We start from the raw sequence: 18,572 nt of genomic DNA, 5'->3' as shown, positions 1-18,572 counted from the left end.
GGCCCGCTCCGCCGCTCCCCCGGCACCCCCACCCCCGGGGAGGGCACTGACCGTCCCGATGCAGTCGGTGAGGCTGGGCGGAGGCGCCTTCGGCTTCGCTTTGCCGAAGAAGCGGTTCATGGCGGCGGTGCCTCGGTCCCGCTAACAGAGCTCCCCGCCGACCCGGAAACCCACCGACGGCCGGGCTCCGCCCCCCCCGAAGCGCTGGTACGGCGGCACGCCCCCGGACTTCCGCCCTCCTCGCGACGGCGGCGGGCTGCCATTGGCTGCGTGGGGCCACAGCGGGTGAGGGACGGCGATGACGTACGGGAGGCGGTTTTCTCCCTCAACACATACACACTGTGTCATCGTTTCAGTGGCACGGGGCTTGCGCCGCCTGTTCAACACCGCCGCCTACAAAAATCCCTTTTAAGTTACATCAGTACCGACATTCTGTTATTTTCCAATATAAAAGACCCGTAGCTGTAGAATCTTCCCCCATAAGATCAGTTCACACGATCTGTTAAAAAGTAATAGCCACAAAACCACGTGAAACAAAAGCATATTGTACTTATTTATTTTTCGTGTTAAGAACACTTATTTTCTCTTTTTTGTTCCCCCGTACAGAGGTTACTGAGGACCTAACATGTCTTTAGGTTTCACCCACTGATCAAACTGGTCTGACGTAAGGAATCCCAGCTTTAGAGCGGCTTCTTTCAACGTTGTCCCTTCTTTGTGCGCGGTTTTGGCAATCTTAGCTGCTTTGTCGTATCCTGTAACAAAACAAAACGAACAAGTTAGCCATTTGCGGTTTCAGAAGATTTGTCAGAGGTGAGAAAAAAGTGGGACATTTGGCGTTCAGAGAATTAATTTGCTGGGTGCTGCCACTACTGCTTAACTCGCAGTAAATGCACACCAAACGTTTACACCAACTGCTTACTTAAAGTGAAGGTAAATTCTGTTATTCTGCTCTTAATGCATTTAGATCAAAGTTTTATGTGACTTTCTCTTTAGAAAAAAACATCCCATATAGTAATCTTTCACTTTTCGTTATTATTATTAGCGGTCAGATCAGGAAGACAGGTACACAAATTCTCCCAATCTCTTTTTTGGACTCTCGTCAGAATTATTTTTATAATGCACTGGTATGGCCGCTGCAAGGAGGACACATCTTTTTCAACAGTACTAGCCGTTTGTGATGTTAAATTAACTTTTGGCCTGAGCCATGACTTGGTCTCCTAAACATTGTGACAATACAAATAATGTGCGCAAAATAACTTTACTGCAAAATATTTCAGTATAATGCTTTGAAAAGTTTCTGAGCCTTAAACCTACCTATATGTGGGTTCAGTGCTGTTACCAACATCAGAGATTCACTCATAAGTTTGTTGATCCTGTCTGTATTGGCTTGGATTCCAACTACACAGTTGTCAGTGAAAGAAACACAAACATCTCCAAGAAGTCTTGCAGAGTTTAAAACATTTTTAATCTAACAAAAAAAAAAGAAAGAAATACCAACTATTACATTCTGACATTAATAGCTGTACAGTCTGGCACTTTTGTTCATAACCATTGCCTCCCTTGCAATATCCACTTCCTTAACAGGCTATTTGTAGAAAAGAAGTACAGTAAATAGTACACCCTCCTCCTTTAGCAGGGTAAGCTCAGCCACTTCTATCTAAAGGAATTTGTGAGAAGCACTCAATAGCAGAAGTCTTGCATAAAGACGACCACAGTATGTATAATCATTTTGTCATAACAGTTCACAAATAACCAAGTAAAAAAATCCACGAAGGCATTTGATTCACTGTCATTTTCCCTCTCAGGTAATAATCATGAGAGGACATCTGAAAATACAAAGTACAATAATGTCTGGCATTAGTCCTCTACTTTGACAATCCACAACATGCCACTGTTGTTTTTTTGTTTTGTTTTGTTTTAAGAGAGGTGTCTGTTTCTACCAAAATTTATCTTCTGCTAAGTACATCTCTTGGCTGTTCAATATGATTTTTTTTCTTCTTCTTCAAAACCACATGCTATATGCTTAGAAGAAGTATGTTCAGATCAGCAGAAAAAAATGATTACCCTAAGCAGACACACTAAGGAAGAGACAAATACTGATTTTATTATAAAATTTCAATTTTCTTTCAATCATTTCTAATGAGCATAACAAAAAAGCCATATCAGTCAGTACAGGCTGTGCAGAAAAAATAACATATGACATGCTGCTTCCTTTGTGCCTCTTACAACAAGACAACGAAAACTCAAAAACCTTCCTTTTATTTCTATTTAGTATTAGGATCTTTTCTGCAAGCCAGCGTAATACTTTTTAAACTTCCACCCCTACCCTAACCTCTATACTATTCCTTCAACATCTTACACACAGTTCTCCACAATCTTCTGACTTGATGCTTTTGTTTATATTCTTTTCCTCAATTTCTCCTCTGTTTATTTTTTCCTTCTTGGTTGGTTTTAAGAAAAACAAACGAAAAAAAAAGTAGATAGCCCAAAGAAGAAAATAAGAGTTAGGACTTGGCATCAAAACATCCAAATTTCAGTACAAGGTGATTTGTAACACTCAATTAACTTGACTTTTTAAAATTAAATACACAGAAGCAGCAGTATGTGTCTTGATGTGTCCTGCTCACACTGTAGAAGGCAGACATTATTTTAAATATTGAAGTTTAAGAATAATCATTTACAATTTTACATTACTCACTTGCCAAAAGCATGTAATCCTTTGGTATTCAGTAGGAACAGAAATTAGTAACAGATAGTTGCTAAGGAAAAAAGAAAAATCCTCATTTCTAGCTAAAACACCAAATTCTCTTTGGCTTTGGAAAAAATTTTGCCTCAGTTTGTGTTCCTCTCTCCCTACTGCCGTAGACTGATGATAAGCATACATTGTTAAGATAAAAGCTAACCTGCATAAGATAGTTTCACATAAAAAAAGACTGCCTGTCAAAATAACAAAGACCATACAAAAGAATAAAATTTGTTCTCACAATTTATTAGCTTCTCTGGTGCTGATATTGACCAAATATTTACTGAGTTTTTTTCCCACGAGTTATCTGATTGTACCAACAATGATTTCAAAAGTCCTAGCTATTTAAAAAACTTTATGAACTTACCATCATGGGCTTAAAAACATTCAGTTCAAAGTGTCCATTGCTACCTCCTACAGTAACAGCAACATGGTTTCCCATAACTTGGGCTGCCACCATGGTTACAGCTTCACACTGGGTAGGATTCACTTTTCCTGGTTGTGGAAGGGAGAGAAAAAGGTTACCAAAGAAGAAGGAGAAAGGAAAAAAAAAAAAAAGAAAAAAGAAAAAAAAAACAAAAAACCACAACAAAAAAAACCCACCCACCAACCAAAAACCAGTACTTTCCTCATTTACCAAATCACATTCAACAGATGTTTTATAGAAGATAACACGTCTTACTCATCTGTATCTGTGCTCCACAGAAAAGAAATAATTTCGATAAATGATACTAAATTGACTGTACTAGTCTATTAATTCAGCTAGGATTTTTAAGACAGCTATGGATGCTTCAGCAATATACCAAGGCTTTTGTGAACTGGATCAAATGTGCATGAGCTAAGCAGGTGTTAATTACCACAGTTCTTAATAGCCAAGAGATTATAACCTGTCTTTACTTGTGCAAGTAGGCATTTCTGGTAAATCATTACCAAATCTCAGTCAACTTAAGAAAAGTACTACTAATTTGTTAGAATTGCTTTGTAATAAAATTAGTACACTATGTTTACTTTGTCAGGAAAAAAGAACAAAAATTAGTGGCCTCCTAACAAGGAAGTTTCATAGTCAATTTCATTTCTAGAAATAATCCTAATAAGAACATTCATTATCTGCTTTTTTTAAAGCCAGATATGCTCACGACCTGCTTCTTTTATAATTTATCATACAGGAAGAATATGCTTAGAACAGTGTTGGATGTGCAATATTCACATATACATACTTTTTTAGGAGAGAGGCAAGGAATGATTACTAACATTATTCCTTCCTTTCTTATCCTCCCATACAATGGGATCACTGCAGGAGGGAAAACGTGAGTACATAACACTATTCATGCTAGGAAGTAAAGACAGAAGCCAATTTACATCACAATATTGTTACAATTCACAGATTAATCATTTAAAGCTTGTTTCAGAAAAGCCTTTACATAACAATTGTAGAGATCTCGCAATTCTAAAAGAAGGTTTTGAGAAGTATGCTTGTATTAATAAGTCATATGTTTGCAGATGCTACTCTCCCCCACATACTTGCCAACACAGAGCTGTGCAAGCAAGCATTTCTATGAACACAAATTTTGGTAAAATATGGCAGAAGATAAAAACTGACACGAGTGTTGAATCATGGACTTTCTAACATTTGTGGTGGTGTTTGGTAAGTATCTGTTAAGAGTTAGTGGTTCAAAACAAAAGAAACAGGCAATTTTTCTCCGTATGTTTTCTCTGTACCTGGCATAATGCTGCTTCCTGGTTCATTTTCAGGCAGGATGAGTTCTCCTAGTCCAGAGCGTGGTCCAGAACCCAGGAAACGAATATCATTAGCTATTTTCATCAGACTACATGCCACTGTGTTCATAGCTCCACTGAGTTCAACTAGAGCGTCATGAGCTGCAAGAGCTTCAAACTTATTTGGAGCAGTGACAAAAGGCAAACCTACAGGGAGGTGGGGGAAATATTAAACCTGTGAGGCACTTCCTTGCAGATATAAACCAGATAATCAAACATATAATTAGCTGAATAAAAGTAAGAAAAATTAGTAACGCTGTAAAGTTATCTCTCTTCTCGACACCTTTCCACACAAACATATTTCTTACAACAGATTAAATTCAATACAAAAAACACAATAAAAGTCACTAAAATACGGAAGAATATGAAATCTGAGCATGTACCCACAAGAAAGGTGTAATTTTCAAACTTTCATACCATGTTGCATACTAAACATTGCTTTGCACCACAATATTTTGTGAATGTCAATAATCTCTTACAAGTTAGCCCAAACTTATGTATTTCTTCCATTAAATCAAGTTAGATTCTTTAGATTGCCAATTGTTGTGATGCTTTCTCTCACTTATGAAAATAGAGGGGTTTGTGGCATAGCGCAGACATCAGGATAAATAAAAAGTAATCACAATGGAATTAGCTACTTAAAAAGATGCATCCAAGTACCAGTACTGAAGAGAACAACAAACCAGAGAGAACATGTGAAAGCTGATTCAGACCCAGGAGGATGCCTGCAACTGCTGCCAACAGCAAGAGCGCAGAAGCAATGGAGGCAACAGCTCTGTTTACGTTAATTAAATGCCTGAGATTTAAGGCTAGGTTCCATCACGAAAAACATTTCTTCTGGGTTTGTCCTGGAAGAAAATTCTCAGCAGAATTTTATTAGTGGTAATGGACATCACTAAGGATGTGCACAGGGATGCTGACTGTGCGCTGGACTTCTGCCCCACAAAACTACTGGTCTGAGCTTACACTGCCAGTTTTAAGAAGAGTAGCATAACACCTTTGCTAGAGAAACAGCAGAATTTCTACTATGTTTCGCAGTTGCTGCCAAACACGAAATCCCACCCAATTTGCATGGGCTTCTGAATTGCATAGCTGCCTTCTCAGTTGCAGATATCATTCCAATCTTTCCATTTTGCCCTTGCCAATAAAATTCCCCTATAAGAACATGTAGAACTTCCAGTAGTCTGCCATACTTGTTTTAAACTCGTACAATCCGCCCATATGGTACACCTAACAAGCGTTAAGATGGGAGAGCTTCCTAACACCACCCATGGCTTCTTCAAGCACCAAAACAAGCCCTGTACTGCTTCTCAGCTGCTGTTGCTTATGACAAGTTACTTCTTCCCTGTCAGGGTACAAGAAAATCTTGACCGTCTGTGAGATGGTGAATAACTGATCCATTAAAACAAAAATACTGCTGATAAGCAGTTTCAGGTTTTACAGCAAACTTAAGTGAAAGATACACGCATCCATCTTGGGGGCATTTTTAAAACTGATACTGTGACACAGAAGAACTGGTTCACAGGTCAAAAAACTCAGTAGTTCTGTACATTAAGCTTTAAGATCTATAAAGACAGCACCAAAAATCAGACAGCTAACTTTTACTTTCACGTGAAAAAATGTACTGGCTTTGGGAGGTCTTTTTCTTCTTCTTTTGTGCCAAGTCACTGTAGATTAAGCGAGTCAGAGGAGCAGCCATCAAGACAGAAGCTGGACTAATAATAGAAGCTTGAAACTATATCCATCTCCAATAAGCCTTGCTAAGAAAAACGTGGTAATTTCAGTCACTGTCAATGCATTGGGTGTAACTACAAAAATACATTACAGGAAAAACCCTAAGTATAAGGCATATAAAATACAGCATTAACAGAAAGTTTCATGTTAAAACACAATTTGAGAAGCTTATGAGAAGTACGGAAACTGAAAGATTTAGTTTGAATTTGACTGCGTGTTACATTTACTGCTTTACTGGTAACTCTGAAATATTATTCCTCACCTGTCAGTTCAGCCACTTTAGCAGCAACTTTCTCAGCAAAGCCAATTCTTGTGTTTAATCCTGTACCAACTGCAGTCCCGCCAGCTGCCAGCTGATACACTCTTGGCATGGTTGACTCAATCCTAGCCACACCGTATTTAATTTGTTGCACATAGCCACTGAATTCCTTTGAAAGAAAGGCGGACAAAATAAAGGAACAAAGACAACAACCAAGAATAAGCATCTAGAATTATTTAGGTTTCTAACACAATTGGACTAATTTCTTTAAAAACCTAAAGCCACTGAACTTCGTACAGATGCTAAATCTTAGCATGTTCTCATTAAGAGGGAAAATTTACATGTATTAGAAGACTGCTCTCACAGTATGAACAACTCCACATAAAACAGCCTAACATATAAAAATGTATTCACAATGCATCTTTCTCTTGTCTTTTATCTCAGTTGTGTACTCAGCAGCATCTGAATCCAAGGTAAATCAGCTCTCAGATTAAATTAATGTTCCCAAGGTACAATTAGAGAAACAGATCCTGGGCTTTTTTCCCTTAATTTTGGTTAGTAAAAAACCCACCTGTGCATTCTTGGAAAAAACCCATAAATTTTAAACTGAACTGATAAAAATCCATGTAAGTTAATTCATTACCAGATTAATGTAATATAAGCCATTCTTTACAATATGACAACAAAGATTTCCTATCATATATATGTATAAACTTATATATATACACACACACAATCATACATCAAAGATTTTAATTCAAAATACTTAGTAGCCTTGTGTGTTGGCAAATCCTCTTTTACATAAGATTACAGATTAGAGACTAATTACCTTCTTCCTTCCAATGTCAGTGTAATAGAAATATCGCATCATGTTATTTGGTAATGGAACATGATTTAAAAATCATTTATATCTTACTACTGTTAGAAGTAAAACACACATGGAAAAAACTGAGAAAATTTATGATGCAGTAATTAGACTACAGCATCCAGCAAACTCCAATAAAGATGAAAATACCCTGACTGAGATTCAGCCAGTTTCCTATTATTTCCCTTAAGCTATCAACATAATTTAGGGTTCCTCAAGTTTGCCTCCATTTCCTCAGATATATTTACAAGACTTTTTCAAACAAATGCATAATTTATTTATTTTTTACCTGTCCAAGCGTAAGTGGAACAGCATCTTGTGTATGAGTGCGCCCTATTTTTATGATTTGGGAAAACTCTTTGGATTTTGCTTCAAGTGCATTCTGTAGCTTCTTTAGGCCAGGTAACAACACCTCATTAACCTCCTGGGCAGCAGCAATATGCATTGCCGTTGGGAAAGTGTCATTTGAACTCTGTGAAGGAAGTTCAAGAAATTTATTTACAAGTTTTTCTCACCATTGTTGCTGCAAGATGTACACATATGGCTTTATTCTCTTTATTTTATAAACATGAAGAAACTAAACTAAGAGCAAGCAACTTAGCAGTGTTCCACAAGTCAATCAGCAGGAATAATCAAATCTGCTAAACTCCAGTCCAGCACCTTCTTGATAAAGACCACTTTTTATAACTACACCCACAGAAAGTTAACTACATGAGTAGACTATTCACAACAACATTGGGTCCAAAAAAGAAAAAGATTTGTTAAAGTAGTTACGAGAGACAGGTAACAAATGGATGGATGATGTTAAAGCAATTGTAGGTGGCTTTAAAACACCTCTGTGTTGCTTTGGTAATCTTAAATCCATTCCCAGGATACTGAGTAAGAACAAAATATCAGGAAGCGATACAACCAAGTCAGTGCCTTCAACTTCTGCTAGTCTGAAGAAAATATTAAGAGCGAAGTACAATAAAAATGTCTACCATGATCCCTGGGGGGAAAAAAAAAAATGAAATGGATATTTCATTTACCCATTACAGGACTTTAGATGCTTTATTATTCTTTCTACATGCTTTATGCAATGTATTATGGAGATAACAGTTATAAGTATCCAACCTTTAGAAACTGGATCTCTATTTAACTTCTTTAAGACTGCCTGTAGTAGCAGCAGTTGTCACCAGGCCACCTCTGCCTGCTACATCATGTACGAATTCATGTCATGAATGAGTTCAAAATTTTTAATCTAAAAAGCTCATAACGTCACTGACTGAGATTTTAAAGTTCATTTAAACTGTAAAACCTGGAAAATTGTTTCCAAAGCTGTACAAAAAAATCCCCCCCCCCTTTTTTTTTTAGATCTAAACAGTGCTGTAAGACAATTCAAAATTCACAATTCCCAAAAAAATACTTTTGACATTAAAAGAAGTATAATGCAAGTATAGTGACCTGGCTTTTGTTAACATGATCATTCGGATGTACTGGGGTTTTGCTCCCCAGTTTGCCCCCCATTATCTCAATGGCTCTATTGCTGATGACTTCATTGACATTCATATTGGTCTGAGTTCCAGAACCAGTCTGCCACACCACCAATGGAAAGTGATCATTTAATTTTCCTTCAGCTACCTATAATGGAAAAAGAGAGAGAAAAGTTGTTCTACTGGAACAAAAACAATTAAAAAGTATAAACTTGAGAATTTTATAGCTATAATTCAAATAATGTTCTCCATTATATTTGTAAATATACACACAATTGTGAATTTATACCAGAATAATTGAGAATTTGATGTAATACTAGATATTAAAAGGGCAAAAAACTTTTGCTATGCCTTTTGAAGATGCTGAATTCTGAAACACAAGAGAAATATAAAATTTGATTTCATGTTCTACAGTCATAGAAATAAACTATTTTTAAAAGGTCTTTTAGGTTGTATCTTTTGTTTCCCAAACAATGCAGATGATTGTATAAGTTCAAAAACATCCCTCCCCTTCCCAAATTTTAAAGCAATTTGGATTCTAATCCTCCTGGGTAGGAACAGAGGTAGTATGTGCTGGTTCTCCCTTCCACAGTTATTTGTTCAGGTCAGTAAGATCTCCTGGGGAAGGAAAATACCTTAAATAGTTTCTCAAGCAGAGCACATAAGGTGCTTCAGGGTACTGACTCAGTGTTATGTCTCCTTGGGTCATGACCATCCTTTGGGTGTCAGAAACATCAGTTTTCAGACAGTGCTTATCTGTTTACCAACTCCTGATCAGCATGGGTGCACTGCTTTCTCCTAGGAAATCAAGTTCAACAGCAGCACAGTTTCATCGTGAACACTGATCACAACTATATAACAATTTGAATTAGAGGCATTCAGAAGTCCATTCCTTATGGGAAATAGTCCCCCAGAAGAGGTGTTTTTGCCAAAGGCCATCTGTCATGCACATGCAGTACATGGTATTTGTATAATTGGACTCTGAAATGTCTCCAGAAATAAATTTCATACCAGGAAGTTCCACACCTCTTACACCCGTAGACATCATATTTTGCATCAACAAAATGAGTGGGCAGATGGTTGCTGGTATCAAACACCTTCTTCCTGTAAGTTCTGCTTTCCCTAATACTGCCCCGGACCTACATGGCTTTAAATTGAGAGGTGCCTATAAGGGACCTGTGACTGTCTTTACTGTACCTCAAGTGTGACTGAGTATGTTACACATATAAACAAGTAAGAGCATCACATGGACTTAAAAAGATTCACAGGTATTGACTTGCTGATTACCCAGGGGAACAAAGTCCTGATCAGCAAAAAATGGCTATACCAACTTACATCTTCTGTAGGTAGGCTATGACAACTACCATCTCAAATCAAAACAGAACAACAGGTACAAATACTGTCCTGTTTGATCTGTATTTTTTTGAGCCTGCCGAACCTTATATGCATTTACAGATTTTTCAAAATGTGTCTTTGTGATAGCATCAAAATCTGTGCTCAGAAGTATCACCCCCACGCATATTAGCCTCAGAAAAGTCGAGAACGCAAAGCAAAGGATCTGTTGTCACAACTCGGAGCCTAGATAACTATCTCCAGATTATCAAGATACATCACTCCTCCTGGAATCATGTGTCCTGGTTTCAGCTGGGGAAGAGTTAATTTTCTTCCTAGTAGCTAGTATAGTGTTATGTCTTGGACTCAGTATGAGAAGAATGTTGATAACACACTGATGTTTTCAGTTGTTGCTAAGTAATATTTAGACTAAGTCAAGGATTTTTCAGCTTCTCATGCTCAGCCAGCAAGAAGGCTGGAGGGGTACAAGAAGCTGGGAGGGGACACAGCCAGGACAGCTGACCCAAAGTGGCCAAAGAAATATTCCATATCATGTGATGGCATGCCTAGTATATAAACTGGGGGCAGCTGGCCTGGGAGTGGATTGCTGCTCAGGAGCTGACTGGGCATTGGTTGGTAAGTAGTGAGCAATTGCATTGTGCACCACTTGTTTTGTATATTCCAATTCTTTTATTATTGTTATTGTCATAATATTATTATTATTATTATCATTATTATTTTCTTCCTTTCTGTTCTATTAAACTGTTCTTATCTCAATCCATGACTTTTACCTTTCTCCTTCCCATTCTCTCCCCCATCTCACTGGGGGTGGGAGGAAGTGAGCAAGCGGCTGTGTGGTGCTTAGCTGCTGGCTGGGGTTAAACCACAACAACATCATGCTTTTCAGGAAAGGATCTTATGTATTTCCCATCTTATACAGGGGCAAAGTTCCCACCTCCGAGAGTAACTTGATTCCTTGCCGTATCTCTTTCAGTTATATTAGAAAATTATTTCAGAGGTAAGGGAAAGGATAGTACTGCAGGGGTGTTTCTAAAACACAAAAAAGTCCCAAACAACTTCCAGAACCCATGAACCTAAACTAAGCAGCATTTAGCCACCAAAACTTCTGATCCACCTTTAACGAGGAGAACCCTAGAAACCACAAGAAGAGACTGCACATATTCTGGAATTCTCCAGAGCTCTTGGGACTTACGGTGCTACAGCTGGTAGAGAGAGGATAAGGTCTTCTACAAACACTGAAATATTTTGAAGCTAGTCAGAAGAAGAAAGCTCTGTAAAACAATGCTTCTAGATAAATGTATCTATTGATTTACACAAAGCAACACACCTGGTATTACCATACCTCAAATAATGGTCATTCACAACTCTGTGCACTTTGGTGGCGTTTATCCTGAGAAAGAGATGCCTGCATGTCACATCGTGTCCTCTTTAGCTATAAAAGTGATACTTCAAGAGCACAGATTTACTAGTAAGCTTAAGTCTGAAGAGGAAATAGACTAATAACAGAGGAACTTTTCAGATTGCAGATGGTCTTCACATTACCAAGACGCAATTGCTTAAGAGATTGGAGACTTCCAAAACGAAAAGGCTTTGCTTGGCATGTCAGACTTCACATTAGCTGAATGAACAGAGATTCCACTCCCCTCCTAGATATTTTTATACTGTTCAGCTGGTAAGAGTCAACACTATGCAAGTAATGAGTAGTCTTAATAGAGGGGAAAAATTACATTCTTTTTATAATTTAAGTATCAAAATGTATTTGAACATTCTATCATTTCTATAAATGTAAGAAGTAAAATAGTAATTATATAAAGTAAATTATTTCTCAACCTGAAAAACAAAATTTACTAACAATAAATGCCTTCCTCTGGCAACTTGAGAAACGCAAGAGGTGAAAAGCTTAACAAAAATACAATGGCAGTTCTAGTATTTTGAACAGTTTGTTCCTACCTCATTTGCCGCCTTTACGATAGCATTAGCAATCTTTGGGTCGAGACCATAATCTTGATTTACTTCAGCAGCTGCTCTCTTCAAGATGCCAAAAGCCCTTATAACTTGAACCTGAGACACAAAAGTAAGTTTAAATATGTAATTTTTCTTCCCCAAAGGACATTTTAGGAACCTATAGCACAGGTCTAGCTCTAAACCAAACTCTTTCTGAACTTAAATACAGCAGTAGTCCATCAACCAAACCAAAGAGCAATCAGATCACATGACCTATGGTCCCATTAACAGAAACATTTATCCAAACAGTACAGAAAGGAGAAAGAAAGGATGAGCTGTGTACTAAGTCCAGGTATGCTTTGTGTATCAAAACAGATTACAAGCATTAAAATGAACGGAAAAGGAGAACTGTTTCTATTTCTAAAACAGCCTTTTTGAAGGCAAACCAACACACGTTTCAGCACGTAGAAAGCCAGTGCAAGACAAAGCGGGTGCACACTAATGCTCTATGCACAGCTACACATGAAAAAGTAACTTCATATCAACTCACGCTACACTAAACATCTTCAACAACAAACTACATAAAGCTATAGCAAACAAACTATTCCATTCAGTCTTTTGTCCTCAGAAAAATTAAAGATAGATTTCTATTCATCCCCGTTGTTAAAAAAAGTGAAGCAACACAGTAAAATAATTATTCAAAAGCAACATTCAATTTATTTAAATAAAACAAAAAGTATTTCTAACACAGAACAATATCTTGCCAAGGAATTTTTAACTTTAATTAAAATTCAAAGTTGCTCATACTCCCAGCAAAAGTCTAAGAAGAAGGTATTCAGTCTCACATCCAAAACATACTTAAAGACAAGAAACGAACAGAGCTTTCAATTACTTACTGGCATTCTTTCTGAAACACCTCCAATCTTGAAGTTCATTGTAGATCTTACAGTCTGGGCACCGTAGTATTTGTCACTTGGGACCTTCAGTTCACCAAAGGTATCATATTCTATCCTAAAAGCCTCTTGAGTGGACTATGGAAAAGGAAAAAAAGGCATTTCAAACATTGGTAAACAGCACATCCTTTTTGAAAGCAGATACAGTTAAGAAAAAACGTGCAAGGAGGAAAAAAACAGAACAAAGACACGCAGCTAGTCATAGGTATTCTTCTAATTATATCTTCAAAGACACTTCTCTAGTTTGAGCACCTGTCTCACTAAAAGTCACAACTAATTACACTGCGTAGCCTAGCAGACCCACTGGTGAAAGGGAGCACTGCAAGAGTTAAGACCTTGGCTGCCCGCTGTACAAAACACATCATCCTGACGAAAGACTCGGTTTCTTCTTTTCGAAGAATTAGTAACTTATCTTAGAATTTATGGAACTGGTGTTTTATTAAAACCAAACTGAAGAACTAGCACAGTAAGAATTCAGGCAGCATCCACCCAGTCAACATACATGTAACAGAATCCCTGTTTGAAATCCACACTGGACATGAGACATAAAACACTGAAGGGAGCAACTGACTAATCCAGTACTGAGTTACTGACAATTAATTACCTTCTTAAGTCTAATAAACCAGCAACACAGTTGCCCTAGCTGTGCAACACAAAGAAACTGCATCTAGGTATATTTTGTGCAATATTTTTGTAAGGCAGTATTTCTGTATCACATATACACCTAGCATTTATTATTATCTAACATGGCCAGAGGTAAGTTAATTTTAGCTGACATACACCAACTAAAAAGTAATTTTTTTTACTTTTTGTGAAACAACCCATTCATTTGTGATGATGTGATCACATTCACATGCAGCTCTACAAAGATTATGGGAGCGGACAGGAAACAGGAGCAGTTTACTCTTCCTCTCCCCACGCCTTGGTCAGCAAAGTCCCAATTTTCTGTGAGAAAGGTGTTCATCCTTCCCCAGAAGAAGAGATTACCTTCTTGCAGAGTCTTCAGGAAGGGGAAGAAGTCTTTTGTAATTCTTAATCATAGATAGAGTAAAACAATCCCAGCTCCATAGGTAGGGTATATACATATAGAATGCTGGGCTCTGACCTAACCATGACCCTCAGGGGTGAGTCCTTGGGCAAGCTTTATCAGAGCATCAAGTCAGTGTTGCAGTGCAGTGAAAGAAGAAAATCAAATGTTAGGAACTATTAAGAAAAACAGAGGATACAAAAAGAAACACTGTTGTGCCACCACAGTTCATCTACACTCTTTAGTCCTTGTGCAGATTTGGTTCTTTCATCCCCAAAAAGCGTATTATTGGAACAGTTCAAAGGAAGGCACTAAAGTTGATGAAAGGTAAGGAACAGATTTCTTAAGACAACTGACTTTCTTGTTCAGAAAAGAGACAACTTGGGGACTGAAGGAAAACTGAGGTCAATAAAAGCATCAGTAGACGGGTGATGGGTATTAGCTGCTCACTGTCTCTTCCAAGAAACAGGAACCGTAACATTAAGCTAGCAGGAGTCAGGTTCAAAGCAAGGAAGAGGAAGCAGCTCTTCACACAAGTGGCAGACTGATGAAACTCCTTGCCAGCTGATGCTGTGGATACAAGAAGCCCACACGAGTTGAGGGAAAGCAAGATAAGCACTCAGAAGAAAGATCTAAATTGGGTTATCATACAAACCACAGACTCAGGAAATCCTCTGATGTGAAAATGAAGAGCCTGGGTCAGAATAAGAGGAAAGCATCATACATGTTTGCACAGTTCTTACTCTTCCCTAGGTGTCCACTTCTGAAGGCAGACCATTCCTCTCTTTTCTTCATCCATTTTACTTGCTCCTTGCTTGGTGAGTCTCAGTCTTCTTGGACAGAAGCACAACTGGGTATTGGCCAGAACAGCCTCTTCAGCAACACTGACTCTCTGCAGCAGCCTGCCCAGGTCCGTCCGCATCACCACGGATGGCAAGCTGCAGGCGGTGGTGGTGTTCCAGCCTTTTCACTGTCCTAAGCAGCGTTCCCAGCCAGGTGGAGATGCTCTGCCATCAGGTACTCCAGCAGTCGCATACCAGAGACACCAGCCCCGCTTGCTTAGGGCACTCTTGCAGAGTCGGTGGTGTGTGTGACCCAAAAGAAACTGCAGCCCAGCTCACAAACAGCAAGGGTTAGCTCTCGCATTGCTGTCCTGCTCCCCACACCTTGTGTTTTGGCTGATGCTCTTCCAGACACTGACCCCATAAGAATACAAAGCTTAGTGTGGACCAGTATGCCACCCTTACGTTCTTTAATCCTCTTTATCCAATTTTAGTCACTTAGCATTCATTTACATGCTAACAATAAACAGAACATAGTCAACGCTTCTTTAGCATCTTACTACCAAAAGAATAGGGATGCTTGTGGGTCTTACTGTACACGTGCACATATTAATATTCCAACAGTAGGGATCACTGATGCATGGTCTTTGAAATCCCTGCTTTTAGTATTTGGACGCCTTGAGTAGGCAGACAATGTCAAGCTTTCCCTAGAGCTGGATAAGCAGAACCAATTCAGTTCCAAGCTCAGCTCTTGATCTCATCAGTGGTTCAATCACTGAAAGTATCCACACTCAAACAATATAAAAAAATTAAACTACCTGTAACCTTTTAGACAAAAAAGCTAGCAGTTGCACAACTCATTCCTCAAACTTACATAATCCCAATATCAACAATGATGAAACAAAGATAAATAGGATCAGTACCTTCTCGTACAAGTACCTTTTAACAATGAACTCCTACTATTAAAAAAAAAAATTACACTCCTAGCCAATTCCACGTTACACACATTCACAAGGTCCAATAAAGTTAATGGGGTAAGGTGCTCTAAGCTGAATGTCATTTGCTGATTAATAGAGTAACAAGTGACATTAGGTAAAAAAGCAAAGTGATATTTTTCATACATACTAAACTAAACTTCAACATTACCTTCAGACTAATGTAGCAGCCTACAGAAGTCACTGTCTGAATTTTTATGTAAAAACCCTGCTTCCTCCACTCCTTAGACAGAATTCACCCTCTTGAGCGGCTTTATGAGCCAAAGATCCCAGTTCCCCTACCTAAAGCTCTTTCTGCAGTCACTCCCTGACCTAGGGAACCTGCTGTAAAATGACACAAGAGCAGCACACTTGTGTGAACCCTCTACTCCCCCACCAGCGGGCCACAGAAGCCAAAAGGAGACCTAGCAACTCTGCCACAGGCTACGGCAAACTCCTATGCTCACTTAGTTTCTATCATGGCCACAGCAAGTCTCAGCTCAGAACTACTATTCCTCACCTTTACAAAACAAACCTATATATGTTTGGGTTTTTTTTTTTTTTGAGTCCTGACAAAGTGCGCTCTGCCCTCCAAAAGCCCAAGAACCCATAGTCCAAAGGTTCCATAGGCAAATATAACTGTACTCTTGCCTTGGTGCAGGGAACTAATCAGCTAGAACTGATTGCACCACAACACGCTGGAGAGATTCACAGGGCAGTACTGCTGCAATAATGCTTCCCGTGGAAAATTACATTCTGATTTAAGGATGCAGCAACTTTTGGATATAAGTATTTCAATTCAAAGAATCATCATTGTTAGCACAGTAAAACCAATCTTTCAAGGCCAGCAGAAAATGGAATTTGTGTTCAACTGCTCTCCTCTACCAGATGAAGAACATTTCCATTTTTAAGCATCATTTCTCCTTTATAATATCGAGTCACAAATTCTGAAATTTACTCTTTAGAAACCAAAACCAAATATTTCACAACATTCAGCTGAAGAAGGACCATTATGACCACAACTCCATTTAAAACATCTTGTGCAATTTAGCTCTTAAGTTAAGGCAACACAATAGTCATACCGTAGGACAACATGCACAGTTGGTTGTGTCTACGTGACATGTTCCAAAGCAACTCTTGCTGAAAAATCTCTACATACATCAAAAAGTGGTGGTGGTGGTGGGGTTATATTTAAATACTGGTTGGTACATTTTTTGGTGGTTGCCTTGGAATAAAAACATATAAAGTTTTCCTGTAAAAATTCAACAGCTGCTTGAGTTCCAAATTCATTGAGGGACATTTTGCTCTAACTATGGCTGTTATTTAAACCCAAACAATTAATAACGCCTATTTACAGGACAAGTCATATTTCTGACCAGCAAAGATCAAAACACATGTTTTTTGTAAGATGGCAGCCTTTCATAAATACCGGGTCTTCAGCAAGTACATGAAGGCCATGACCTACAATGTCTTTCTTGGATGATACCAAACAGAAAAATAAAAGAGGGAACCATCTGACAGGCCAACGGTTTGAGTTACATAGTCTGCTCCGACACCAGTTTTCTTATACAGGTACATTTCATTCACCATGCAGTTTATTCACTCACTGGGAAGCCTGTTCTTTTAAATGCTGTTTTCTACACCTTAGTTTCACAGATTGGAAACCGTCCTAGTAAAATTTACTAACTACTTTAGTAAACGAATGAATTAATAGAATCCTAGACACCCCACTTTCTGCGGAAATTCTTCTGACAGTCTAAATTACCTCCCTGTTTTAAGGAGCGAACTTACAGAGACGCATTCGCGTCTAAGGCTTCCGTGCAACACCCCAGCTGTTCGTACTGAGGTTCAGAGTGCCTAATGCAAACAGCATTTTCGTTTCTGCCTTGAGCCACGTGGAATAAACAAGTTCCACTCACGTTCCAGCCTGACAGCCAACTGACCGCGCTTGAACAGCTGAGGATGCCCGCTAGAATTCACAGGCAGTTCTCAGCTGAAAGCCCCCTAGTTTTCAGGCAGCCCCAAAGATTTTCCAGAGAGCCCCACTTCTGCGAGGACACAGCTCTGTCTTGTCTGTACCTCAACGGCTCTAAGAAAGGGCCTGAAATTTCCAAGGGAGAAGCTGCTGGATGCCGCAGCTCTGTCACAGCAGGCCCTGCAGCAACACCTTTCCCGCCTACCCGGTCGGATGCCACCTCTTCCCTCCGCGGCCATACCGAGGCAGCTGACGGCCGTGTTCACGACGCCAATCTCCATCCCCCGGGGCAGCGCACCGGGACAGCCGGCCGCCGCGAACACCCACCAGCCCGTCCCTGGGAGCAAACACCTCCTCTGCGCCAAGCGCTGCCTCAGCGGGGACCCAGCCGGGCCCCGGCCCTCACCGCGCACTCCGCCGCCGGGCGGGGACGGGCCCCGGCCCCAGCGGAAGAAGGGAAAGAGCCGCGGAAGCTCGGCAGGGGATGGCGGGGTTAGGGCTGAAGCCCCCGGTGCCCGCCATTCCCTCAGGCAGCGCGCGGGCGCCGGCTCCCCGGCCTCTCCCCCCTCCGGCGGCGGACGGAGGGGCGCGAGCGCCGGCGGGCGCAAGGGGGAGGAGTCACGGCGGCAACGGCTGGCTGTGGCAGTTAGAGGTCACCGCCCCCCCCCCCCCCACCCCCGTCGGGGCGCTCACCATGGCGGAGCGCAGCGGCGGG

General features: G+C 39.8%; 2 protein-coding genes across 4 annotated transcripts in view; both read right to left on the bottom strand.

The window, feature by feature from the left end:
* Positions 1 to 197, bottom strand: part of CHMP5 (charged multivesicular body protein 5) — a 10,840-nt gene extending 10,643 nt beyond the window's left edge. The window contains exon 1 of the mRNA XM_010583571.1: positions 52 to 197. Within this exon, the coding sequence (XP_010581873.1) occupies positions 52 to 120 (69 nt within the window). The 5' untranslated portion in view covers positions 121 to 197. The remainder of the gene's footprint in view (positions 1 to 51) is intronic.
* A 361-nt stretch (positions 198 to 558) lies between these two features.
* Positions 559 to 18,572, bottom strand: FH (fumarate hydratase). 3 transcript variants are annotated; one of them, XM_010583568.1, is made up of 10 exons: positions 18,551 to 18,572; positions 13,043 to 15,231; positions 12,153 to 12,263; positions 8,821 to 8,997; positions 7,667 to 7,849; positions 6,516 to 6,681; positions 4,463 to 4,666; positions 3,111 to 3,238; positions 1,315 to 1,468; positions 559 to 752 (listed from the first exon to the last, which is right to left on the bottom strand). In XM_010583568.1, exons 2-10 carry the CDS (start codon positions 13,079 to 13,081, stop codon positions 610 to 612), a joined length of 1,305 nt encoding a protein of 434 aa, XP_010581870.1. In that variant the 5' UTR covers positions 13,082 to 15,231; positions 18,551 to 18,572; the 3' UTR covers positions 559 to 609. The 3 variants fall into 3 exon arrangements, with proteins under 3 accessions (XP_010581870.1, XP_010581869.1, XP_010581872.1); XM_010583567.1 differs by having other exon boundaries at positions 13,043 to 13,177; positions 18,551 to 18,566; XM_010583570.1 differs by lacking the exon at positions 18,551 to 18,572 and having other exon boundaries at positions 13,043 to 13,177; positions 14,870 to 16,419.

Source organism: Haliaeetus leucocephalus, unplaced genomic scaffold (genome assembly GCF_000737465.1).
Source record: "Haliaeetus leucocephalus isolate CR32 unplaced genomic scaffold, Haliaeetus_leucocephalus-4.0 Scaffold915, whole genome shotgun sequence".
Classification (NCBI taxonomy): domain Eukaryota; kingdom Metazoa; phylum Chordata; class Aves; order Accipitriformes; family Accipitridae; genus Haliaeetus; species Haliaeetus leucocephalus.
The sequence above is the reverse complement of the archived record's forward strand: the minus strand, read 5'-3'. Positions and strand labels throughout refer to the sequence as shown.

What these genes read in the sequence shown, in the direction of transcription:
- FH (XM_010583567.1), bottom strand. An exon ending in GTGTTTCAGAAAGAATGCCA is followed by an intron (nt 12,264 to 13,042) that starts GTAAGTAATTGA and finishes TTTGTGTCTCAG; the next exon opens with GTTCAAGTTATAAGGGCTTT. An exon ending in ATGTTTTTAAGCCCATGATG is followed by an intron (nt 1,469 to 3,110) that starts GTAAGTTCATAA and finishes TTTTTTTGTTAG; the next exon opens with ATTAAAAATGTTTTAAACTC.